Source organism: Urocitellus parryii, chromosome 16 (genome assembly GCF_045843805.1).
Source record: "Urocitellus parryii isolate mUroPar1 chromosome 16, mUroPar1.hap1, whole genome shotgun sequence".
NCBI lineage: Eukaryota > Metazoa > Chordata > Mammalia > Rodentia > Sciuridae > Urocitellus > Urocitellus parryii.
Window position 1 is genome coordinate 9715369 of NC_135546.1, and position 25881 is coordinate 9741249.

A 25881-nucleotide genomic window follows, 5' to 3' on the forward strand; every position below is an offset into this window, starting at 1 on the left:
TGAGACCAACGGCAGCAAATTCTGCAGCACCTGCAAAGTGTCTTAAGGAATGCTCATGAGGGAAGCGTTCCCATGGTAACCGATTCTGAAGCAGTCTGGTGGCATCAACAGGTTAGATAAGGAGTCCATCCTGGGGCTCTGCAGCGTATCTGATGAGTGCAGGCTCCTCTGAAAGGAGGAGGACACAGAGGGAGCCTGACAGGCCTGGAGGGTTTGGCCAGGTTGGACTGGACCTGGGGGCCCTTGGTCTGAGCATTGAGTGCAGCTGTCTTCTGTTTCAGCATCTTGGGGAGCAGACACGTTCAGTCCCCTGGACTCTTACCTGTCCTGGCCTATTAAGGAGGAAAAGACAACTGTTTCTGTCGGGGGCGTATTTAGAAACCCTCAGCTCTGCAGAGCTGGATCTCGGCCTCCTTTACAAAAACCCCAGTGCCATTTTTTTATGGTTTTCTTGGACCCAGGTGCTGAGTTGGTATTCCTTTATTTTCATGAGGAGATGTTCTAAGAGGTGGCCCCAAGATTCCTTACCTTTTTACTTTTTTTTTTGAAGTATACATAGTGGATTTTTTTTTTTTTTTTAATCCAAGGAGGACTCAGCCCTGAGGGTTTCTGACTTGGGCACCCACCCTGAGCTCCTCTAAGCTGGCCATGAGCATCCTGCTGTTGGAACTCTAAGACGATTCCTCAGTGGCTCACAGTCCTCAAGCAGCAGGCCGAGGCAAACTGGAAAGGAAAACCGGGTCATGCCGCATGTTTTCGGTGAGCACAGGAATCAACAAAGAGATGTTATATAACTTCTATTTATATCCTCCTTGCTCACTATCTGCAGGCAGACAAGAGTGGCTGCACAGGGATTTAATGAGCTCTATGGGTTTGCTCACCTTCCTGAGCTGGTACGAACCAGCTTGTTCTCAAATGCGTCAGTAAAGAATCCGGCTGTGGGTGGGCGGCCAGGGTAGGTGGACTGAGTTGTTGCCATGGTATTTTTTAATTCCCCTGTCTCTCAAAAGTCTCACTTCCCCCTTCCCTGACTCCTTCCTCCCCCCCTCCCCTCCTTTTCTTCTCTTTCCTTTCTTTTTAATCCATAAGCTTCCTTGTTTCTTGCACCTACTCATGATTTCTTGGAGCTGCCTCCGGAAACAGAATATTTTTCCCTTTCCCTGTCAAGAGCTCCCCAGTTGTGGAGCTCCAGGACATCACAAGAGTTTGGGGTTTTATTTTCCCCCCTGTAAAGTATATTTTTCCCACCATCCCCTATTTCTTCTTCCTTGATTGTTTAAGGTCACTCACTCCATTAGAGGGGCCTGTCCTGGCCGTCTTCCCTCTCTCCCGTGCTGGATTGCTCTGGAACCAGGTGGATTCCACGGCTCATTCCACTGTGCTTATGCCCTGGAGGAGGAGAGCTGCTGTTTCAGTATGTCCTCCTGTGTGCTCTCGCCTCAGGCAGAGTGACCTCTCCTGTCTCCCCCGGCATAAAATAGAACCACAAGAAAACAAGAGAGTGAGTTTGATAATTCCTGGAGTTTGGGCAACTGTTACCTGAAGGTTGTGAGTTGAAATTACTCAATCCACATTTAAAGGAAAAAAAAAAAGTAGTGGGTGGGCTAGGGGTAGCTCAGTGGTAACACACACTTAGCATGTGCAAGGCCTGAATTTGATCCTGAGCACTGCAAAAAATAAAAAAGAAAAAAGAAGAAGAAAGAATGAAGACAATGACTATTCCATCAGATTCTCCTCAGGAAAGCCAAACGCGCCATCCTATTGAACTTGCAAAACTCTGGCTGCTGGGGACCAGAGAGCCTTCTGAGGAGGCTTCATATTGTCCCACCAGAATAGATTCTGGAATGAAAGATCCTTACAAAAGAACAAGTAGTTCCATGATGACAGACTCAAAGAAAAGAAAACTTAAAAAAATCTGCAAAGCCAAACTCACCCCTGCCTTGCTTAGAGTTTTGCAATCCTCAGCAGAAGCCTGTTGGAATAAAGGCAGGCCGACTTCCCCTTATTAACTTGTGCTACAAACATCTGCATAGAATAGCCCCAGATTCCAGACCATGTAGGTAATTTTTTGCCCTGCTCTGAGTAACTGGAGGGACTTTCCCTTTGGACTTCTTCCAGCAACAGCAGGGTTAAATTATGGTTGCAACTTTTAATTCATTTAATTAATTTATTTTTTTTTTGAAGGGCTGGGATGGAACTCTGGCCTTGTGCATGCTAGGCGAGTGCTCTACCAGTGAGTGACAGCCGGTGGTTTTCTCATTACAAACTACCAGCTGCTTGACTCCTAATATGGGGACACGTCTCCCTCTGAATTCAGGGTTTTCAAAAATTCTATTGCTATTCAAGGAGGATGTGTTTGAGCTGCCCTCACCATCCAGCATTCGAGAAGCATGTTTTTATTAGTCTGCCTGCAGCCCAAGCCCACTACCTGTTCAGTCAGAAGCTTGTAGCTAACCATCCTGGGAGGAAGCCAGGTTCTGAGGTGGGAGGCCCATGGATGATTGTCCTGCCTGCTCCCTTGTTAACGATGTGGGCACTTATGTCAGTGGGGCCACAGTAGTGAACCACTAACTAGGTGGATTAAGGCTCCCCAGCCAGAGTTATGAACAAAAACCTGATAAGCCTCTGAGAGGTGCCAGTACCACATCCGATGCCTTCAGCTGGTCCCTGGTGTGCTGTGTTGTCCCTGTTTAGCAGGACTTTTAGCTTCCACATAGAGGAATCTTCTGGTCACTGAGTTAAACTTCAGCTTCCTGAGACGGAGACGTGAAGCTTGACATTTTTGAAATGGCACCACCCTTAGGATTATTGTTCATTTGCTCATATAGTAAATATTTATTGAGCACCATAGGAGGTAATCTGGTACTTATTGAGCACCGTGGGAGGTGGCTGTGATACAGCTGGGGACTGGCTCCACATGAGGGAGTTCCTCTGGGAGCTTGCTGGGGGGCACAGCAGAGAGCTGGGAATCAGTTCATCGAGTGGATAGCAGGTTGGGAGCCCTCGATGGGCGAGCACACAGGGTTCACTTAGGAAAGTTTCTCTAGGGAGGCTCCTTCTCAGCAGAGCCCTTGCAGATGAGAAGAGCAGAGAGCGTGAGTGTTCTGGACAGCTGGGCTGCCGTGGGTTTGGCACACAGGTGGAGCCGAGGAGGCCAAGGTGGTGGGACATGAAGTGACTGTCAGCCACAGTAATACGCCTGTCATCAGGTGGGAGGCTCAATTAGGTGATCCTGGCCATCCCTGCCAGCCCCGAGTCAGTGCTTCTAAAGGGCACCGGGTTGGCTCAGGCCCGTCACCTGCTGGGATACACACTACCCCTGCCAGGGCCATAGTATACAGAGCAGTGCATACACGGATGAGCGCTGTGTAATTCCATCCTGCACCCCCGTCCGTTTTGCCATCAGCGTGTGTTACTGCCCGATGCCTCTGCAGCCACCAGGCTGTGTCCTGATGGGCTGGTGCGCTGTGAAATGGGCCTTCGGGGCTGGGAGCAGGTTGACAGGGTGACTGCAGGTCCTGGTCAAAGAGGCAGTCATTTCAGCTGATCCTTTTTTGTTGTGAACCAATGTCCTTGCCTCTGGCAGGCCTGGGTGTGTTTATTTTTCTTAGCATTTTATGGTCCAGTGGCCTTGCTGTGCGGTTGGGTGTGTTGAGAGCAGGGAAGGAGTGTGACAGTGTGAACACCTGCCAGGTGTCAGGTGCTAGAGGGGCTCTCACCTGTGCTTTGTCCTTGACTCCTCTAAACAGGCCTCTCCTACGGTCCTGATCCTCCTCCTTCCCCACTGCAGGTGGGAAACTGAAGATGGACGTTAGTCCAGACTCACCCAGTTCTTCAGCCACCCCTTGTGAGGATATAGGGTCTCTGCTTCTAGGAGAGAGGCTTGGTGCTCTCTCAGGCCTGTGACTCTGCACAAATGTAGAAAATGTGTGGGTCAGGATGATTCTTGACCTTGGTGTAGATCTCAAGTCACACTCCCTGGGAACCTTGGAGCTTTGAGGGCAGGAAACATGGATTAGTGCTAATGTGTAATCCCTCGGGTACAGAAAATGGAAATGTGATCTAGAGGATTCGTCCCCCAACTCCTCAGACCCTCCAGCTTCTGCTTCAGTCCTGTTTTTGATGGTTTGGGACACCTCCCCTTCCCGCCCCCACCGTGGGAAAGAACAGGGTCTGGTGGCAGCCAGGCCCCAGTACTGGGCCCTGCTCCCTGCTTCTGGCTCCCCAGCACCCTCCTAGGCTGAGGTGCAGGATGGATTTCTTGGGTGAGGAGGGGCATGTCCAAGCACCACAGGCATTTTTCAGGGATTCATGGTACAGATTGGAGGCCTCATGAGAAGAGGCCTCTGTGTGTCCCCAGAACACCGCCTGTGGCAGGGCTGTGGGCCAGCTGCTGGGGGCCTGAGGGTTTCACCCAAACTGCTAAGAGACTTGCCCGATGGATTGTAGAATCAGCCCTACCCTCTGGCCAGTGACTCCTGCAGCCCCAGACACACAATTCAGATGGTGGTTTATTCTCTTCCCCTCTGGGATGTCCATGGACCAAGATTCTGAAGCCTCCTTGAGTAGTTGTAACAGAAGTCCTTCCTGAAGGCTAGTGGAGATTTAAAGTACCTTTTAAGAACAAGCCTTGTGTTCATTCAAAGAGCCACCAAAATCCTTGCATTTATGGAAGATTACCAGAGTGGTCCCTACTGTTCCTCTTTCCATTTCTGCAAATTTTTGGATTGCATCTGTTTTGGGGGGGCGGCGGGGGTTACATGTAGGTTGCATTCCATGGGTTGTCTCTGTTTTCCCTTGGAAGATTTCAATTTTTCTCTTCATGGAGACTGTTATACCAGGGGATCCCCATGAAACATACAAGTGTTGATAATTGAACCTAGAGAAAGTTTGGAGTCTCCTTAACTTCCTGTTTCTGGGGCAGGGTCCTCCGGAGCAATGCGTCTGAGCCCTCTATCTGAAATGTGTTTGGTTTGACTTAAATATTACGGGAGATGGTGATCGCTAACAGTTTACCTACACAGTTGGAAGCTTTTTAAGATATGCCTTTTTAAAAAAAAAAAAATTTGTTGGAAAGGAACACCATACCTTTATTTATTTGTTTTTAATGTGGTGCTGAGGATCGAGCCCAGTTCCTCAGATGTGCTAGGCAAGTGCTCTACCGCTGAGCCATACCCCCAGCCTTAAGATATGCCTTTTTAATTTTATTGGCTGAGGTGCTGATGAATGTGGGTGAGAGTATCTGTGTTCTGATCTACACAGAGAGCTATCATGAAGGTCCCCTGCTTTGGCCTTAACCCTGAGGTCCAGTGTCCCTGTTAATCCTGATTGAAGGTCTCCTTGTTCCTTATCCCATCTCTCAGGCATGGGCCAGGACATCTGTTCCAGTCTTGCCTGGCTGAGTCATAGAAACAGTGCTTGCCTCTAAGCTGTCAAGAGGTGGCTCCATTGGGTGAAGGAGGGCCTCGCTTCAGGACCATGACGTTGAAATGCCAAAGCCTTTCCAATGCACGCTTGGTTCACCTGCTCACCTCCTCCCTTTCCACTTTGAAGTCCATTTTATTTCTGGACTCGTCAAAGCTGGAGGCATCCTCAGAGAGGTTGTTGGTAAAGCGAGAGCTCCAGATGTTCACTGGTCAAAGCCCATCAAACCTTGGAAAACTTGACTTCTGAAGTGTACAATAATTTTTTCCTAGGGAACATTCAATTCTGAATGACCATTTTATTCATTATCAGACCCTGAAGTCCACAGTTGTTGCAAATACCAGGGGAAAGTTCACCTTGAAAGACTGGGGACTATCTAAGAGGAAGATCTTAAATTCTGTTCTTGGGTGAGAATGTTGAGAAATGGAAGCAAAAAAATGTTTGCCTGTCCATCTACGGAAGTCTGGATGGTCTCTGTAGCTAGAGAAATTCCAGCCAGATTTCTCTGTGAACTTCCTATATTGCTGTTCCTTGTGTTTCACTGTCAATTTGGAGGCCATCTTGACCTACCAGGCCCAGCTAGAATTATTTATCAATGGATGTTGTTTAGTATCAGATTTTGGTCTTCCCATCACACTAGCTCATTCATAGATCCATCTCCCCCCACCCCCCGCCCCCAGCCTTTCCTTTGAACAGGGTATTATTGTTAGGTAACAATATCATACCTACTGTTCATAACCTCAACCTTGATGGACCCTCAGCTTCAGACAAGGAAGGTGGTCTGACCTTCCTTTTTTTTTTTTCTCAGATAAGGAGCCTCCAGGGCACAAATGAGAACAAGTAAATTTCCCAAGATCAGAATCTTGGCCAGTGGGGAATCAAGGCTGAAATGTAGGTTTGCTCACCTCCGGTTCTCCATGTGCTCTGGGCCTGACCAGCTGTTTTATTACTTAGTTTGTGATTCCTGATCTTTAAGTTTTGGATATTTTCCTTAGTTTCTAAGACTCATGACAGCAGTCATGGTGTGACAATGGCTTTTTTAACAATTCATTGCCCCCAACTCGGCAAACCTTCAAATAGCAGACGGGTTGTTGGGAGTCCCTATGAACAGATGTGTCATCTGTCCTGGGTGAGTCGAGCATTGGCATGAGTACCTGTCCCAGCAGTTGTTCCCTAAGAGAGCAGTGGGTGATTGTGCCTCTTGGAGGAACTTGGAGGTTGAGGATGATGGGGATTATAGAACCCAAAAGGTGTTCACGGTATGACAGAGATGCGTGCTCAGCTGAGAACTGTTGCACGAAGAAGGTGGTTGAGGGCCTGGGCTGAGGGTCAGGTGCATGACCCCACTTTGTAGATGTAGAACTTGGCAAGTTCTGTAACTTCTGGGTGCCTCAGTTTCCTCATCTGTAGAGCAGAGATAATAAGGGCACTTACTCCTGGGATGTTGTTTGTGTGTGTCAAGCCCTCGGGCAGTGCCTGGCCAATTGGAGACATTCAGTTGCCATCACTGTAATTGGGTGACAGAGGGTCCCTGGGATGTGGTGCATTCTCAGTTCATCACGGGTGAAGAGCCGAGGCCTAACCCACATCTTGGTGGCCACTGACATCACTTGGTTTCAGCAGGGCAGGGACACATTGTTCTAGTGGAGATGTCCTCTTAAATCCCAGAGCTGGTGTGAAAAGAGACAAGCAAAGACTCTAGGGAAGAATTTCCATCAGCCCTTGGACACTTGGGTGCTGGCTCCCTGCCCGGCAGCCACATTTTCTGAATTCTTGGACTTAGCCTAAAGACTTAATTCATGTCCCAGCAGATAAGCACGCAAAGGCAGCGAGTGCCACGGGCTGTGCTGGCCAGGGTCAGGTCTTGGAAGGCAGTCAGATGGAAAAACTCATTCTCTGGATTCTCCCAAGGCCCAGAGCAAGTGCTTCCAGAAGGTGGACCAGCCGCAGGGAGAAACGCCTTCCTTTAGGGTAGGAACGAAGTCCCGCGGCAAGACTGGCTCTGGCTGCTGTCCCCAGGCCCTCCCTCTCCTGCCAGGTGACTTTCTAATCACTTCTATGTCTGCTTCCTGCCACTGCCCCGTCCCCTAGCTGAGATGCCCACAGAGGGGCTCCTGCCATCAGAGTGGCCTCTGCCTGGGCAGGTGTGGGCAGGCTGCCTGGTCTGCCAGGGAGCACTATGGTCCTTAGAGCTCAAAGCTGGTCTTTCCCCCGAAGTTCCTTCTTTTTGATGCAGAGGATGTTGCCCGCTGTTGGTTTATGTTCCAGGGTCTGTGTCCAGTCTCTTAGCTCCTGTTAGTCTTCTCCCCAGGATCCCTTACCCGATTAGTTTACTTCAAGCTGTGACCTCCTTGTGCCAAAGAAAGGCGGTGTCCACCCCACCCCCTATCCACTGCCTTCCTGCCGTCTATAGAGTGCTAGGCCCTAATCCCATGGGCCTTCTTGCCTGAAAGCAGGCTTCATTTCTTTGCAAAGGACTTGGGCATCGGTAGTGGGTGTCTGCTAGGCTAATTAACCAATATCTTATTATTTCAAGACTTGATATGAAGAGCTAGTTGATTATCCTTTTAATCTAAGACCTCTGTTCCTTGGTCCCTATCCAGCTCAGTCAGCCCAAGGAGGGACACCTGAGTGCTGGTGACAGTTACCAGAGGGCAGGAAGGTCAGCGCAGGCTGTTTGAACTACCCCCATCCAGGCAGGTCGAGAGGGTGGCTTGGGAAGTTGAGGAGTTGATCTCTCTGCAGCCTCAGCAAGGCCCTTTTCCTGCCTGGGTCTCAGTTTCCTCATCTTGAAAAGTGGAAGGATGGTCTCCAGTGGTGGTTTGCAGAGCGGAGTCCAGAGTTAGTTCCCATGGCGTGACGGAGGGTCCTCCCTCTGTTTCAAGGGAGTCACTCTGCCTTGTCTCTCTCCTGCCCAGCTGGCGTCTTCATAGAGGATGTATCTGGGAAGGGGAGTGAGGAGTTTCCCTGCTGGGAAAACCATTTGGAAACTGCTGGAGCAGAGGGCTTCCGGCTTCCACATTCCGTGATGTGCATTCGCCTGCTCTTTTGTTTTATTTTGAAGCTCGGCTGACCGCAGCCATGCCTGCTTCCTCTCTCACAGCTGCCGTGGAGATGCCCTGGGCCACTGGTCACTTCCTCGCCCTGCCCCTGACCCCACTTCCTTCCCCTGAGCATGTCCCGGGCAGGCCTGCTGTCCATGGTGTCTAGCCTTGGCGCTGAGCATCTGCCCCCCACCAGCTCCACTTCCTCTGCTTTCCCAACCTTCTGCTCCTGTCTGGCGGGGGCCAGGCGGCTCATGTGGGTTGAGAATGCAGACAGGAGGTGGAGAGTATGCCACACCACAAGCCACCGGCCTCTCCTGACCCTGGCGCTCTGCTCTGCACTCTGATGGGTTTATGAATGATGCTATCTGGCCTGGCAATCTCCTCGGCTCCGATGAGGCAGCACCTATTAGAAGGGCTTTGGAATAAAATGTGATTTGGAGATAAACGGCAGGGCGAGGACAGGTCAGCCGTGGGGCGGTGCATGCTGTTCCCCTGGGGGTCAGGGGGTCTCTGAAGGCGGCTCCTTGTCTGCACATCTGTTTGTAGTTCCCTAGCTTTCCAGAAGCAAAGCAAAGCAAAGCAAAGTATCTCTTCCCTCTCTTTTTATTGTGATATGGATTACGATTAATAGCCAGCTCAGGGTAGAGCTCAGTTACAGTTGACAGCTGTTTTATGCCTGTTGGGTCATTGGCTATGGCTGCAGCAATAGATGACCACAAATGTAGTGGCTTTGAGTTCCTGAATTTTTTGTTTTGCAAGTTGGACTCACTAGACTGAAACCAGAGTGCTGCAGGGCTGTCTTCATTTTTGGAGGTGCCTGCAGCTCTGGAGGCCACCCACGGTCCTGGGCTTATGGCTTCTTCCCCCTGTTTCCAATTCAGCAACAGAGAGTTGGGTCCTTCTCATGATGTGTCTGTCCCTCTTCCACTCTGAAGGACCCTGGTGATGACGTTGGGCCCCCTGAGTAATCCGGGATCCGCTCCTCGTGGTGAGGTTGGTGAGCAGCCTTTGTGCCCTCTGCTGGGCCAAGCCACTGTGCCCTGTGAGGTGACTCATTTGCAGATTCCAGGGATGAGCATGTGGATGCCTTAGAGGGGACATTATTCTGGTGGTTATCTGTGTAACCTTCACTCTCATCCAGATGATTTGTTCTGGAAGTTTCCATTGCTGCCTTTGTAGTCCCTTCCCATGCATGCCCCTTGAGGCAACCACAGTTTTGATTTCTTTCTATCTCCCCACCTTGCCTGCTCCAGGCCGTATTTATGCTGAAGGGCTGTCCCACCCCTGCCTGGTGGGATGGAGGGAAAGATTTGGAGAGGTAAAACCTCCTTGTGACTATAAGCTCTTGGTTTGGGGAAGGGGAGATGAGTTGAAATAGGTTCAATAGGAACAAAAGTGGGCATTTGGCCAGGCAGACCAAAGCTGGGATTCCACATACCCACCCGCTCTGGTCTTAGGTCCCACCTAGCATGCGAGTCCTGAGCAGAGCACTCCCTCTCCCTGTCCTAAGTCCTGCAAACAGACTACTACAGAACAGGTTTGAACAGGTCCAGGAACCATGTGGAGGGCCCTGTTCTCCTGCTCACTCCTGCTGACCTCCCCTTGAAGTGCTGATTGCATTTCTCCAGTGGCATAAATGATAGGCCTCTCAGTTCCTCCTGACCGTGGCCAGGGATTCGAGCCAAACCTGAGACTCCCCTGAATCGACTCTCTGCCCATCCCCACCCTTTTTCTAATTTTGCTTTTCTAATCTTCTTCGTGTTTTCTAGAGCCTGTTATCCATTGGATTGTTTTGTTGAGCACCTTCTGTTGGTAAAGCTGTTTCCAGTCCTTAAGGGATTACTGAGGACTGGTATAAATAATACAGAATAAACATACTGTCCATTGCAGAAACATATATAGAAGCACAAAATCCTCCGTCCCCTGCCCTTCTCCCATTTCAGAGGCGCTTCCCTTACCCTGAAGGTGTCAGCTGACGTGGGCTGGCTGGGCTGGCTGGATGCTAAGCAGCGTGGTTTGCAGCCGGGTCGAGCGGTTGTAGATGACAGGTGGCTGGCTTCATTTGTCGTATTTAGTTTCTTACTGAAAGTGCTTTTGTTTTCTTGAATGACCAGCTCGTCCCCACCTGCTTGTCAAGCAGCCTCCATGCTGGAGAGGTGACTGGTGTGTCCTAAGGGGGCAGCCCTCTGGTGGCCCACCGCATTAGTGAGCAGCCTCCTGTGACCCTGGGTGTGGGAAGATGGGTCTTGGTGCAGAAGTTGGGTCCCTGAGATTAGGCAGCTGGAGGTTGCTTTCTCTGCCCTCATGTACATCATCTTGTGTCTGTGGGTGTGTTGGCTCTAAAAGAGATGAAGGGTTGAAACTTGGTTCCAGGTATTTGAGCAATTTCCCAGAATTAATTTATTTGGTGGCACTTATTTGTGTCATGTCCACTCCGTACACAGATCTGAGCAGGGGGATCCACTTAGGAGGAGCCACCATGTTCTGGGTTATTAGAGTCACTATTTCATGAGACATTTAAGGAGTGCTGCATGTGCCAGGCCCCTTCAGGGTGCTCTGGAGGCAGCTGTCAATCACAGGTGAAGCACCTGCCTTCCCAGAGCTTCTGCTCTGTGTGAGACAGATGTGAGCAGGTGAACGATAAATATAGCAGCCGTGCGACTCAACAGTGTTCTGCAGTGAAGAGAATAGAACACAGCAGTTGGCCTGGGAGCATTAGAGATGGCTTCACTGAGAAAGTGACATTCATGGTGGCTTCACTGAGAAAGTGACGTTTGTGGTGAGACCAGAAGATGAGGACCCAGGGAGAGCAAGACACTAGGGCAGTGGCATCACGTGTCTGCCACAGGACCGTTCACTAGCACATTCTTGGGTCACTTTCATGGGGACAGAAGGCTGTGTTATAACGTGGTCAGTGGTCCTTAGGGTGACTGGCAGTACTGTGTCCGTTTCTCACCAGGCTTCTGGCTTTATGGTTTTCTTTTTGCACTCACTGTTTTCTCTCTTGTGTCTGACACCGTGCCCCAATCATGATGCCTACCCCATGATGGTGGGTGGAAGGAACAGTAGGAAACTTAGCAGGAAATAAGGCAGTAAAGGACAGTGGAGGACACTCGCTCAAGACTTCTGCTTGGTTCAAGGCTAAGCAGCTGCAGACATGGAGCCTGGGGGAGCACTCGGGAGTGATTGGCAGGCAGGAGGACCAGAGAACACAGGTAGGAAGTTGGTCCTGTATAAGAAGCATCAGAGTCAAGACCGGGGAGGGGAGAAGCAGGGACCTGATGGAGAAGTGCTCATGGGACAGATGTCAGTCAATGTGGCCTGAGGGTCAGAGGGCCAGATTGGCTGCGGTTGTGTGGTGGCAAACGAAGGTGTGGTAGTCAGGTGGTGACTGAATCAGCCCTTGGCAGGTGGATACAGGCTACAGTGGGGGAGCCTGGGGAGATCGAGGGGCTGGTAAGGCTTGAGTTTTTTCCAGGATTGGAAGCTAAAGACCACCATGCAGGGGAACGCCATCTTTCCAAACGGGAAGATGCAAAACTGGCAGGAAGATCGACCTAGAGAAGCAAATACATTGTTTGGAGCTTTGTTTTATTCCGCTGGAAATGACCGTATTGTATTTTTATGTAAATAACTCACAACAGTGTGGAACTTGCAAGGGGGTGAAAAGAGAATACTCATAAATGAAGTTGAAATACCATATTGTGTTTTCATATCAACAGTGTATACTATTGCTTGCAGTGGGTCCAAAAGCAAATGCGTCTCCATGAGACGGGCTACCTGTGCATTTGGAGCTTCTTCCTCTAACCACTCTTCCCTGTCCTTCGACACTTACTGGAAAATCCACCGTTTCCATGAAGGTTTTGAGATGGCTGCAGCCCAGCGTCGGCCCCTCCGGCTCTAAGCATCTAGGCTCACAGGCCTTCCCCGGGTGCTTTTGACTCAGTCTGACTTAAGAATGTGTCATCCTTACCTGTTACAGAGGCCTGTGGGGCAGGTGGCCCATCTGAGTCATCCATGCATTGTTCACGGGGCTCTGTGCTGGGGAGGAGCCCAGGGGACTCCTCGAGCAAATGATGGCCCTGCATTTGTCTCCAAAACATTTTCCGTCTCTATTGTTAACAGCCTTGTTTTGTATGCTTGCAGTAGAGGAGCGGCTCTCAGCAGGCTGCAGTCTGCCCACCACCCCCGGGCAGGCTTCCAAAGCCCATGTGCCTCCTCCACCACCACAGGTTTAGAACTCTGTGTTGATGATCTCTGATGCTCGACCCAGGGAGCGAGAGTCGGGCCACCATGTTTCACCTTGGGCCCACCCTGGGTCCTCTGCAAGGCTTGGGGCTGGCTCTGGTCTCCAGTCAGTGTGGTGGCCAGTGGGGCTTACGGGGGGCCTGTTAGTGTTCAAACTCTGTGTGTTTGCCCCTCCAGCACTCCTTTTTCTGCCGGTTGACAGAAGATAAGAAGTCGGAGAGATTCTTCAAGGTCTTTTATGACCGAATGAAGATGGCCCAGCAGGAAATCAAGGCAACTGTGACTGTGAACACCAGTGACTTGGGAAACAAAAAGAAAGATGACGAGGCGGACAGGGAGGCCCCGTCCCGGAAAAAAGGTAATGCTCCCCATCTTCCATCCGCTGGCCTGGGAAAGGGAGAGGAGGCTTGGTTTCCTTTAAGTTTTTTCCATCATTTTTAGACTCTAGGATGCATCACGACCCGAATTCTCCAAAGAAAACAACTGCTCTGGTTTTGAAGTAATGAGCTGAAGTCCTGTTGCGTAGGAGAGTCTTCTTGTTTAATAAATTTGTGGACATTCTTTTTGGTCAAGCTGAGGGTTTTATCGGTAGAGAATCTGTGGATATTCTTTTCCTGTCATTTCCACGTAGTCTTAGAGTAATGCATACTCTAAAACTGGTGTCTTAGGGAGCTGGGCACAGTGGTGCACACCTGAAATTCCAGTGACTCCAGAGGCTGAAGCAGGAGGATCACAAGTTTGAGGCTAGCCTCAGCAACTTAGTGAGACTCTTAGCAATTTAGCAAGGCCCTGTCCCAAAATTTTAAAAAGATGTGGGTGGGGAGGGGGTGCTGGGAATGTGGCTCAGAGTTCAATCCCCAGTGCCACACAAACAAACAAGTAAACAAAACTACCAGTGTCTGTCCTTGGTCAGGTGATCTCTTCTTATTTTCTAAAGGACAGAGCTTTTCCGTCTGTCATCTCCCAGTAGTGCTACAGGGAGTGGAAGACCCACAGTTTTGGGAGTCAGACAACCTTGAATAAATTAACCATTGTGAGTCTTGCTTTTCAAGTTTAGAGCTAGATTTCTCAACCACAGCACTGTTGACCTTTGGAAGTTTCTTTGTTTTAGGGGCTGTCTTGTGCATTATAAGGTATTTATTTATTTATTTAAAATTCTTTTTCTCAGTGTATTGGGGCTTCAACCCAAGAATGCTTTACCACTGAGCTACATCCCCAGCCCTTTTTTATTTTCAGACAGGGTCTTGCTAAATTGTTGAGGCTGGCCTTAAACTTGTGGTCCTCCTTCCTTAGCCTCCCCAGTTGCTGGGATTATGGGCATGTGCCTCCATGCCCAGCTATATAAGGTATTTATTAGCATATGTGACCTTTGCTCAATTAGATACCAGTAGCACATCCCCACCCTCAGCCAAATGTGTCTCCAGATACAATGTCGTTATTCCCTGAGTGGGACTGGGGAAGGCATCTCCCTTGATTGAGAACAACTAGTCTAGAATGGGGATAAATGGAAGAAACATGAAGGATGCCTAAGGACTGAAATGAATTAGTCATACATTAGCCAGCTTTCTGTCACTATAACAAATACCTTAGATAATCAGGTTATAAAGATAAAAGATTAACTTGGAAGTTTTGGTCCATAACCAATTGGCCTCTTTGTTTTTGGTCCAGTCCTAAGGCAGCATGTCAGACAGGAGCATGGGACAGAGCAGAAGCACCTACCTCATGGCCAAGAAGCAGAAAAACAGAAAAGACCAAGGCCCCCCAGTGAATCTAAGATGTCCCAAGAGGCCATGCTTCTTACAGGTTCCATCACCTTCCAGTGGCACATTGGGATGGGGATCCAGCCTTTAACCCACTGGGGAACTTTGCAGACCCAAAGCATAGCAGAGCCCCTCTTCCTGTTCATTTCATCTAAAGCTCAAGCCAACCTTGCAGACTAGGTAGAACGCTGTCTCCATTTTACCAGTGAGGAAACAGAGGCGCAGACATGGTCCTTGACTTGTTAGGGACATGCAGCTGGAAGGTGTGGAGCTGGCATCTGAGTCCAGGCGATCTGACTGCAGTCTATGCTCCTAACGACGATGCCACAGTTAGCTCAGATATCCTGAGGACTGGGTCAGACAAGCCACATAAAGGACCACCAGTGTTAGGTGACCGCTTGGCGTCATGGTGAGCCTCTCCCAGCTGCCTGAGATAGAGTTCACTGGTGCTCACCAGGGTGCAAAGGAGGACCCGAGACCCAGAGCCTTGGTTGTGGGGTCCACAGAGCTGTACCAAGCTCTTCTCTAGACATGGGCCTAGCCTAGACGGGACATGGGGACCAGGAGCAGCTGACCAGGGTCCACTCCACCCTCATCCTGCCTAAGGACTGAGAGGAGACTGTGGCTTCCCAGGATGTTGTGCCAGCCTCACGGGTCTCCAGTGGAGACCCAGGTTTCTGAGGTCCCTTTGGAAAGGAGAATGGCGCTCCTGAGGATGTCCAGTACTGACCATCTCAAGCTTGCCTTCCAGCCAAAGAGCCTACGACGCAGATAACAGAAGAGGTCCGGGATCAGCTCCTGGAGGCCTCTGCTGCCACCAGGAAAGCCTTCACCACCTTCCGGAGGGAGGCTGACCCCGACGACCACTACCAGTCTGGGGAGGGCACCCAGACCACCACCGACAAGACCAAGGACGAGCTAGAGATGAGCGCGGTCATTACCATCATGCAGCCCATCCTGCGCTTCCTGCAGCTGCTCTGCGAAAACCACAACCGAGACCTGCAGGTGAGGGCCCGGGCAGGTGAGGGACATCAGCCACCTTCCTCCCACACTTCAGCACCTCTCCTGCAGACAGCTGGCTTGAGCTGCAGCGTGGGTGGCTGACTTCGGAGTCTCCAGGCCTCGGTCCCCATCCAGTGGAGGTGCCTGTGAGTGAGGGGATCTTGTAGCCTGTCGCCGTGCAGCGTCTAGAGTCTCAAGTAAATATCAAAGATGTTAGCCTTAGAAAATCAGGTGCATAGAAAGTTCTCATGAACTCAGTCGCACGCTGCACAACATTACCTCGGTCAGTGGCAGACCACGCCCGCGATGGTAGGTGCCATCTGCCCCAGGAGGGTAGTAGACTGTGCCATCTGGGTTTATGTGAGTATATTCTGTGACGCTGGCACCAAGAGGTTGCCTAACATCTTGTTTCTCAGCACTTATTCCCATCCTCAAGCAAAGCATGGCTGCCAGTTGAATGGAGTAGTTGCCTTCCAGAGTTTCCACAAATAGTCAGGAATCATTACTCACACTCTTGGAAATCCTTTGTTCATTTCTTGTTTGGGGATGATAACCATAGCCAAGGTTTATTGGGTCTTCTGAGTGCCCTGGGTGCCATGTGTGGCTTTGGGTAACTACATACGTTGTCGTACTTCAGAGATGAGAAAATTGAAGTGCGGGGGACGCGGGACGCAGGACGCGGGAAGGAGGGCAGGACAGGGCCTTGGACCCAGGTGTCCCAAGGCCGGAGCTGCTGACCACACGCTACATCAGAGGCTCGCTAACTCCCTTGCAGAGTTTCCCAGCCAAAGTGCCCCAGCTGGGTGCCAGAGACTGGCCTCTTTCTTCCAAATGGGCCCAGGTATGTGGAGGCCCAGTCCCACCCAGTAGAGCATCCTGGAGCCCTGGGCCCATGGCCACTGCCTGGGTTGGCTGCCAACTCTTGAGCCCAAGGACATCACCTGCGTTTGCCCTAATAGAGAGAGGATGAATAAGGAAAAGGTGTTGGACAGCTCCTCCCACGTGGAATGCTTCCTCCCAGGATCACAGTCAGCACTGGGAGTTTCTGAGCTTAGAATAAAAAAGGGGAAAAAAACAGTAGGAGGCTGAAATGACACTAGTCACATCTGGCAAGGGCAGGGTGTCACCTATAAGTACTGCCATCGCTGGCTTTCCCACAGGTGACCCAATGGCCTGTCACACATTGACTGTGGCAGACCATTTGGTGTTGCCACTGTGAGTTGCTGCCACCCAATCTCTGTGGGGATCAGCCAGATAGGAAGGACTTGTTATGGAGGAAGGCAGAGGAGTGAAGGAAGAGCCAGAATTTGGAAAAAGCATCTCAGATCTGAGGTCATTGTCTGGCCAAGTCTGACCCACGACTTAAAAGGAAGAGATTGCCCACAGACTCTGCAGGTGGCCACGCTGAACCCCCAGGGCCAGGGGGTATGAGTGGCTGAGGCAGAGGCCCTCCAGACAGGGCCGGGGTCTTTCTCCTGCTGCTGGTTGATGTCAACCATTGACCTTCGTGCGCTATGTCAACCCCTGCGTGTGGGATCCTGTCAGTTTTCTAGCCCCTCTGCAAGCTCCCTTCCTGTGGCCGAGAGCACTTTAGTTCCAGACCCCTGGTTGGATCTTCGTGGCTCAGTCAAGTGGAGCAAGAGGCTCCTGCCCCGACGCCCAGGTGTGACTGTTGCCTTGTTAGCTGGTCCCACTGTCTGAAAGGTGACTGTGCCCAGAAGTCATCTGCCCCTCTGTCTTATAAGGGACCCCGTTAATTCTGAAGGAGGCCTGTGAAGGTGGAGTTAGTGCCCTGGGGAGCCAGGGTGGCTGGGTGTGGCATCTTTGTGGGTAAAGGGCCCACCCTGCTTCTGGGGCCATTTCTAGACTAAGCATAGAGACAGTTCCCAGTGCTGCTCCTCTGTGTGACATCACCAGTGACATCACCAGTAGGGAAGCAGGGATGGATGATTGTGCCAGTGAACAGTTATGGGGCACCTGGTGACGGGACCTCATCACAGTGCTGAGTGTCTGGTAGGGAGCCCGTGGGCCCACCAGAGATGGCAGCCAGTGCTGGGTGTTGCACGAGTTCATCGTAGGGCATTCACCAGGTCAGAGGAAGGGGGCCGCCCTGTCTGTGCGGCCCCGGAGGGCTTCTCGGGGGTGCTGATATGGGAGTTCTGCGCTCACCACGCCCAGGGCTGTCCAGGTGGACCCTCCTGCCACCCAGGGCAGAGCCGCGAGCCTCCCCAGTATGGTCCTGGGTGGTGCCCCTGCCCTGCTCTCCGCCTCCCAAGCTCTCCCTCGCCAGCACACCCGCCCTCCTCCGCAGTGGGAGTAGAGTGAGGTCTAAAATTCATTATTTCTTATTTGGAAGTCTTCAGAATTGTAGTTTCATACTCTAGCTCTTCCCACAACTGTCCTTCAGACTATCGCCCCGGGAAGCCCACAGGCAGAAGCTCCTCCTAATGAAGTCTTTTCAGAACTTGATTCTCCTGTCTGCAGCTCTGTGGGATACGGTGCTGTGGGGAGGGGTTAAAAGATATTTTCATATATTGGGGAAAAAAAAGACCTGGTAATTTAATTTCAAGGTATATAAAGATGATCCAATTTGGTGCTTTCAAATTCCTTTTTTTTTTTTAAGCCATAGAATCCTTTGTTTGAAGAACATTTATGCAGAAATGCACTGAGCAGATGAGAGTAAAGCTGCTCTGTTCAGAGTGGAAACCAGAGAGTGCTAGAGGCCCCCCTCCATCTGTAAGAGCCCTGGAAGGTGGGGGCATTCCAGGGACCTCTCCCAAGGTTCCACAGGCCCCGTGAGAAAGCCAGTGAACGGGACCCGTGGGTCACAAGGATGTAGGTCAAAACTCCCACAAAGTCAGGCTGGGTGTGGTGGCACACACCCATAAACCCAGCTACTGGAGAGACTGAGGCAGGAGGATGACAAGGACCAAGGATGTGGCTCAGTGGGAGAGTGCCCGGGTTCATTTCCCAGGGCCACCAAACAAAAACACCTTCCACGAAATCCTTCAGGTGGTGAACTTGCCCCAGTGAAATCAGATTTTCAGGAGTCCAGTTCCCCTGTGACGGTTTTCCGTGGGGATCCACTCTTGTGACTGACACCTGTTTCTAGCATTCCGTCCGGGCAGTGGGTCCCAGGGAAGCGGAGTTGTCTCTGGAGGGGTTTCTGGCTCCCTGGTTTGAGAAGCGCAGATTGACTAGAGAGAAGGAACGGGCCTCCTGAAGCCGCAGCCCCCGGGCTCCTGCTCAGAGCCTCTTGTCCTGGGTACAACCTTAACTTTGCTGTTGGTAAATGTGCAGTAGAGAGGCCGCCGCGGAGTTTGTGCCAAGTGGCAGTTGCTGCTCTAAGGAAAGCAGGTCCAGATCTCTGGGTAGACTTAAGCCTGGGCTTGGGCCCTTGGCTTCTTTCCCTGCCCTTCCCTGCTTACTCTCTCTCGGCCTGGCCTGGCTGATGGGAAGACTTCTCCAGCGCAGCAGGTGGCTGGTGCTGGCAGCACGTGGTAGCAGCCCCTGGGTACGCTGACAGCATCCCTCTGTGTGTGTAGAGGACAAGAGGACAGGGGTCTGAATTAGGGAATGGGAGGTTCCAGCAAGTCACCTCAGAAACCCTGGGAAATGGGACAGGCTTTGGAGAAAGGGCAGCTAGCTGGCCTCCATGGGGAGCTGGAAACGTGGGTGCAGTATTAGCAGGCGGCTTCCCCAGGGCCCTTTCCTTCCTCTGTCCCACGGAATGCAGAGATTCAGCCAGCATTTGTAAAGTGCCCAGGAGGCACCAGCCCCCGTGCCAGCTGCCTGGGGACTCGGTGCTGTCAATATGGTTCTGGGGAGAGCCGTCTAGAGCTGTGTCACAGAGGTGGGGCTGCAGCATCTGGGGGCTAGCCACATCCTAGAGGAGGAGGAGGCAGGGTGGAGGCAGGGGGATGGCGCAGTTGGAGCCCCAGAAGCAAAAGAACAGAGTGCATGATGAGCAGCAAGCTCAATGCAGAGAGGGGTGTGATGGGAACCCTGCTGTCACCAAGCAGAGAGGGTGTGGTCATTCAGGTGGCCCCACTGAGCAGAGCAGGGTGTGGTGGGAACAGTGACTGGAATTTGAAGGAGCTGCTGAGAAGGAGGCCCTCTCCACCCAGCGCTCCTCCTCCAGACCTGGCCAGGGGCTCCTCCAGGCCCTTAGGCAACAGCACCCTCCCAGAGGAGTGGGTAAAATGGGTCTGAAACCCTCCTCTGGCTGCCTGTAGTCCTGAGAAAAACAATCCTTGACTTCAGGAATACGTGAATATATCCTCTTTATAAAGGTTCTAACAAAAATACACATTTAGTTTTTTTTTTCTTACATGACAATAGTGGAATGCATTACAATCATAAAAAAATAAAAAGTGCATAGAAGGAATAAAAAAATAGTTTTAGTTCAGACTTCTCTTTCTTCTATCCAAGAAGCATCATCTCAGTCTTTTTTCTTTATATTTAAAAGGAAACATTTAATACAAATGTGTTTGTGTCACCAATTAACCTATTTGCCAATTTCTTTTTAACCTAACACTGTGCCCTAGATCTTTCCTTATGACACACATTGATCGACTTGGTCTTTCTAGTTTACAATCATGAATGATATGGGTAGTGTCTTTTATTTATTTACTTATTTATTTATTATTTATTTTAAGTCATTGATGGACCTCTATTTAATTTATTTATTTGTATGAGTTGCTGAAAATTGAACCTAGGGCTTCACACAAGCCAAGCAAGCACTCTACCACTGAGCCACAACCCCAGTCCCTGACTTTTATTTTTAACTACACCTCAATTGGTAGGCATTGAGTTTTTTGTTTGTTTGTTTGTTTTGTTTTGTTTTTTTAGCAGGAATTGAACTAGGGGGCCACATCCCCAGTGTCTTTTGAAAATCATGATTTTTCATTTTGAGACAGGGTCTCGCTAAGTCGCTGAGGCTGGCTTTGAATTCGTGATCCTCCTACCTCAGCCTCCCAAGCTGTGGGGAGTAGAGGCGTGTGCCACCACACCCGGCTCCTTGAGGTTACTTATAGTTCTTCACCATTATCAACAGTGCTGTAGTGAGCACCCCATGCACATACTTTGTTAGTAAAAATGAGTATTTCACAAACGTGGAATTACCAAGTCAGAGGTTATATTCATGTCATCTTGTGATTTTATCTTTTTCTGTTTTTCATTTTCTGCAGTAAATAAGGTGTCACTTTTGTAACCGTGAAATGAAGAATATCACCTTATTATTTCCCCATGCTTTAAGAATGGGAATGGCCAAGCAGGATAATCTAGGCTCCCTCCATGGCCCATAAACCAACCTGTAACATCTAATACCATGGGGAACTGTCCCCACTGCTAGGCTCTGCGTGTTCAGCACCCAAGCCGCACCATCATCTCTTTTTTTCTTTTCTTAGTGCATTACAGATATATATAAGAGTTGGGTTCATTTTGAAAAAAAAAAAATAATAATACGTGCAGGGTATTTGATATACTCCATTTCATTCCCAAGTCCCCCACCTTTCCTCCTCTCTCCTCCCTTCCTTGATGTTCTCCTTCCTCTCCCTCTTGGTCTTCCTTTCACTCCTTTATCTAAATTTATTTTGATTGGCTCTTGGTAGTGATACAGATGCACAAAGGTGGAATTCACTGTGGTAGACTTATACACACAAACAACATGATTTTCCTACCTTCATTCTGCTTTTCCCACCTTTCTTCCCTTCCCCCCAATTTCTTTCTTCTGCTCCTCTTATCTTCCCTGTCTTAATGATATCTTTACACACACACACACACACACACCCACACACATGCACACTTTTTTCCCTTATTTCTCTCTGGCTTCCACATATGATAGAAAACATTCAGCCCTTGACATTCTGAATCTGGCTTATTTCACTTAACATGACGTTCTACATTGCCATCCCTTTTTTCTTTTTATTTTCCAAATGCCATAATTTCATTCTTCTCTATGGCTGACTAAAACTCCATTGTGTATTGTGTACATACACCACATTGTCTTGACCCATGCATCTGTTGATGGGCATCTGGGCTGGTTCTAGCTTGGCTGGTGGGAATCGTGCTCCTGTAAGCCCTCACGCGCATGTTGTGTCACCGTGGTCTGTTGATTTTACTTCTTTTAGGTATAGAGAGAGGAGTGGGATAGCTGGGTCATGTGGTAGTTCCATTCCTGGTTTTTTGAGGAGTCTCCGTATGGCTTTCCAGGGTGGTTGTACTAATTCGCAGTCCCACCAACAATGTACACGTGTACCTTTTCCCCCACTTTCTCACCAATGCTTATTATTGTTTGTGTTCTTGATGGTTGGAATTCTGACTAGAGGGAGATGAAATCCTAGTGTAGTTTTGAACCACCTTTAAAATGTCAGACATCACTGAGTGGGAGGTTGGTAGAGGGAGGGGTACAGAGGGGTAAGAATTAAATGGAGAAATGAGAACTCGAAAAGACTGTAAGAGTTGGAACTGGACTACAAGGAGAAGCCCTCCTCCACTGTATCCCAAGCAGAAACCCTGGAGAGCAAGCCACACCATTCATGGCCATTGCCACTCATTAAGTCCATCATGGTTAGTGGACCATCATGGGAATCATACAGACTCTCTGTCCCATGCTGCATCTGTCTGCCTAATTGCTGACCAGTCCAGGGCACAACCTGTTAGAGATTGTAAGCATGGCAATGACCTTGACCCTCTTCTCTCCCCCACCTCCACCTGCAGAACTTCCTTCGTTGCCAGAATAACAAGACCAACTACAATTTGGTGTGTGAGACGCTGCAGTTTCTGGACTGTATTTGTGGGAGCACAACTGGTGGCCTTGGGCTCCTTGGACTGTACATCAACGAGAAGAATGTCGCGCTTATCAATCAAACCCTGGAAAGTCTGACTGAATACTGTCAGGGACCTTGCCATGAAAACCAGGTGATTCCATCTGCAATTGCTTTATCATTTTGGAAGTGTTGATGAGACTAGTTCAGGTCTCATGAAAACAGAAGGGAGATCAGTGGAGGAGAGGAAATGGGAAATGCCGGGAAATGATGTTGGCCAAATTATATGGTTTTGTTTTGTGCATGTACAGATAGGTAACAACAAGTCTTGCCGTTAGATATGGTTAAAACACACCGATAAAAATACAGGGGAAAAAAAGAGGCTGGTTCAGAAGTCACCTCACATCTGTCTGCTGCCCTAGGGAGTCAGTGGGACTGGAGGTGGAAAGACCGTTCCCCCCTTTGTCAGCCCTCAGAACTTCACCTAATGATGGACTCTGGAGGGCTTGACATTGGCCTCTGGGGTTGGTTTGGTTTGTTTGGACATTCAACTCTAACTTGACTTTTTAGGGGTCAGTGATAAAGTGGAAGAGGGGGGGCTACATTAGCACCAGAAAAATGGTGATTTATTGTAAATACCAGGAAAGATTAAAAAGAGGCTATTTGAAGGGGATGTGAACTTAGATAGAGACAAGGTCTCCACACAAAACAGCTTGAAAGCAGCATGAGGACATTTCTAGTTGCCATGATAACGCTGTGGATATTGAGGCAAAGCAGATGGGTCTCTGGCCCCCTGGAGGTGTGCTGTGGAGTGGAGCCCGGAACTTCTCTTCCTGGTAGGGTTGTGGCTTGTAGGTGGCATCTTGAAGACGGGGTGAGTTTGAGCCTTGGTGCAGGACCGAGTGTGATTCACAGTTCCACGCTGAAGCTCCTTTCTGGCTGGGGTGGGCAGAGCAAGTCTTCAGGTGGCCGGGAAGGCGTGCAGTGCTGATTACCTGGAGAGACAGGACCTTCACTCCAAGGACAGTCGTTTTCCAGAGACGTCTCGTGGCCTGCATAAAACCTGGCCTTGGTCACCTGGGAATGTGAGACTAGTGTTTTGCTAGGTCTGCTTTCCCCTCCTGGTGTCCTGATGGAGCCGATGGTGCAGTCCTAGCTAGGAGAAGGAGCACAGAAATGCCCCAGGCTTCAGGGAAAGGCTCTCTTTGACATTGCAGGGAATTTCCTTAAAACCTCGGGTTTGCCTTTCTGCCAAACAGAGGCCTGGAAAGCAAGAGGCTGCAGGGGGTTGTGCTTTGGGAAGATGATTAATTTTGATATTGTGTGAATTAAACTAGAAGTTTGCTTTCTAAACTTATGCCTTAAGCAAAGACACCAAAACAAAATGAGTGACGTCAGAGGGAATGGAATACACTTTTAAAGGGGAAAAAGGGCTCAGACCCTAGTATCAGTCACGCACTGTATTTTCCTTTTAAGAACAAAAGCTTACTGCACGGCACTATTTGGATCAGATGAGACCAATTTATCAGTTAGCATACATGGGGACTTTCCTGCTGTTTACTGTTAATTCTGAAACTAGAGATGTTCATCTGTCTTTTATTTTTACCACTTTCTCACGGAAAATTGCAGCCCTCCCCTAGAGACATTGCTGGGAGCCGCAGACGTTGTGTTGAAATAGCCGCTGAGCCTCTTGGCCTTTGACTTCTGATTTATGTCCGGCATTTGTGTGAATGTCTGTGTGTCTCTCTGCCCAGAACTGCATCGCCACCCACGAGTCCAATGGCATCGACATCATCACAGCCCTGATCCTCAACGACATCAACCCTCTGGGGAAGAAGCGCATGGACCTCGTGTTAGAACTGAAGGCAAGTTTGAGAGCCCTGAGAGGAGGGGTGCTGGTGCTGCGTCGTTACATAATCAGGGTCCTGAGCTAGGTAGTAGTGGTGGTTCTGTTGAGCTGCATGAAAGAGCCAAGTCACATGTACTCACTGAAATGTGGCACTATCCAAATAAGGGCCTTGGGACAGGTACCAGCTTTTCAATTGTTAGGTCACATGTCACTCAGAGATGAGAAGCGAAACTGGCATCCAAGAACCAGAAGCCCGCATTCCAAAAGCTACAGGCCGGGAGACGATGGAAAGATTCTTCTCTCTGGGGTTTCTAGATTTTTCCCCCTTTGAGGATAAAGGTTAGGTTTGGTTGTACTAAGCTTCAACCAATCTAGTAACTCAAAAAATCCATTTTTACTTAATCAGGATAATACATTTTTTTTAAATTCAGTCCTGAATTAGCAGAAGGGTGGCTAGTAATGTTTAAAGTAAGGACAGTACAATGAGAATGTGCCTTCAGGCCCATGATGACCCATGTGTGGATGGAGGCCTTCACGTAGTTGATACGGAAGCACCACCGGCTTTTGACTCTCCGTAAACACTGAAGTAGCTTTTCAGAGTAAAAGCAGTGCTTTCAAGGTCCCTAAGCTGCAGGGTTTATAATCTGGTTTTGAAATATGTGAACAACACATATACCATCCCAGAAAGTGACTTCTTGAGTGAGCCCCCAAACTCTCCCCTTGCTTTGAGGTTCCAAAGGTTCTCACAGAATCCAAAGAATTAGGACTTGGGGTATAGTGTAGCAGTAGACCACTTGCCTAGCATGCACAAGACCATGGGTTCCATTCCTAGCACCCTACCCACCCCCCCCCAAAAAAAATACAGAGGTTCACTTCTGAAACTTGTACTTGAAACTCACCCTGGTGTGTGCAAAGGTGTTATTGTCACTGAGCACATTCCCTCCTAGCTGTCCCCATGTTGGTGCGAGTTGAGATCTGTACCCTTGCTTACAGCCACATACAGCATTGAGCACTTTGTCATTATCATGGAAAGGCCCAGAACTACAGGGTTCACTGGAAAACTGCTCTGTGTTTGCTGCATGGAAGGCCCAGTTATTTTTATTTTTTCTTTAGTACTTCAGTGGAGGGTCTAATTAGTTGATTTGGGTATATGGATTTTTTTGGGGGGAGGGGGCAGTGCTTTTAGCTCCTTTTGAGAAATTTTGCTGTACACCTGATTTGAACATCGTGCAAACACACCGTTTATCAGCCACTGGACTACCCTGAGACATTCATGTGCTCCAGGGCAGCATTTCAGTGACCTGTTCTACTAATTCAACAGTCTGATGATCTGAGGATAATTATAGAAAGTTCTGTCTTATGACAGCACAGCAACCTAACTGAGCTGCTGTGAAGCTTGGGGAGGAACACCCCCCCCCCAAAAAAAAAAAAAAAAAAACAAGATCTTTGGAGTCCTATAAACAAAAAGCCTAGAAATCCTTATGGCCCAGGACCTCAAGTGAGGTCAAGCCAAGATCCACAGGGTGTAGCCACATGGGCACTGTTAACAGGATGGGAACACAGAGCTTGGCAGGCAGGCAGTGTTCCTCTGGGTCACTCTGGTTAAGTGTGTTAGTTGTACTCTCATGGTATTTGGAGTTATGGGTACTGATGGAAATATTTTCAGACCACGAAGAACTATCCTGGTTGCCTTGTCTTCTCTGGCCTGCTGGGCTGAGCAGCAGTGTCCCTACACTCATCTGCCCCTGCAGAGAACTTGCCACTCCCCTCCTCAGGAACATCAA

At 49.6% G+C, this 25881-nt stretch overlaps 1 protein-coding gene across 1 annotated transcript in view; it reads left to right on the forward strand.

Moving 5' to 3' along the window:
* The window catches only part of Itpr1 (inositol 1,4,5-trisphosphate receptor type 1), a 307500-nt gene that overhangs the window by 221966 nt on the left and 59653 nt on the right, over positions 1 to 25881 (forward strand). Inside the window, exons 44-47 of the mRNA XM_077793448.1 lie at positions 12897 to 13077; positions 15231 to 15484; positions 22202 to 22402; positions 24003 to 24113. Of these exons, the coding sequence (XP_077649574.1) occupies positions 12897 to 13077; positions 15231 to 15484; positions 22202 to 22402; positions 24003 to 24113 (747 nt within the window). The remainder of the gene's footprint in view (positions 1 to 12896; positions 13078 to 15230; positions 15485 to 22201; positions 22403 to 24002; positions 24114 to 25881) is intronic.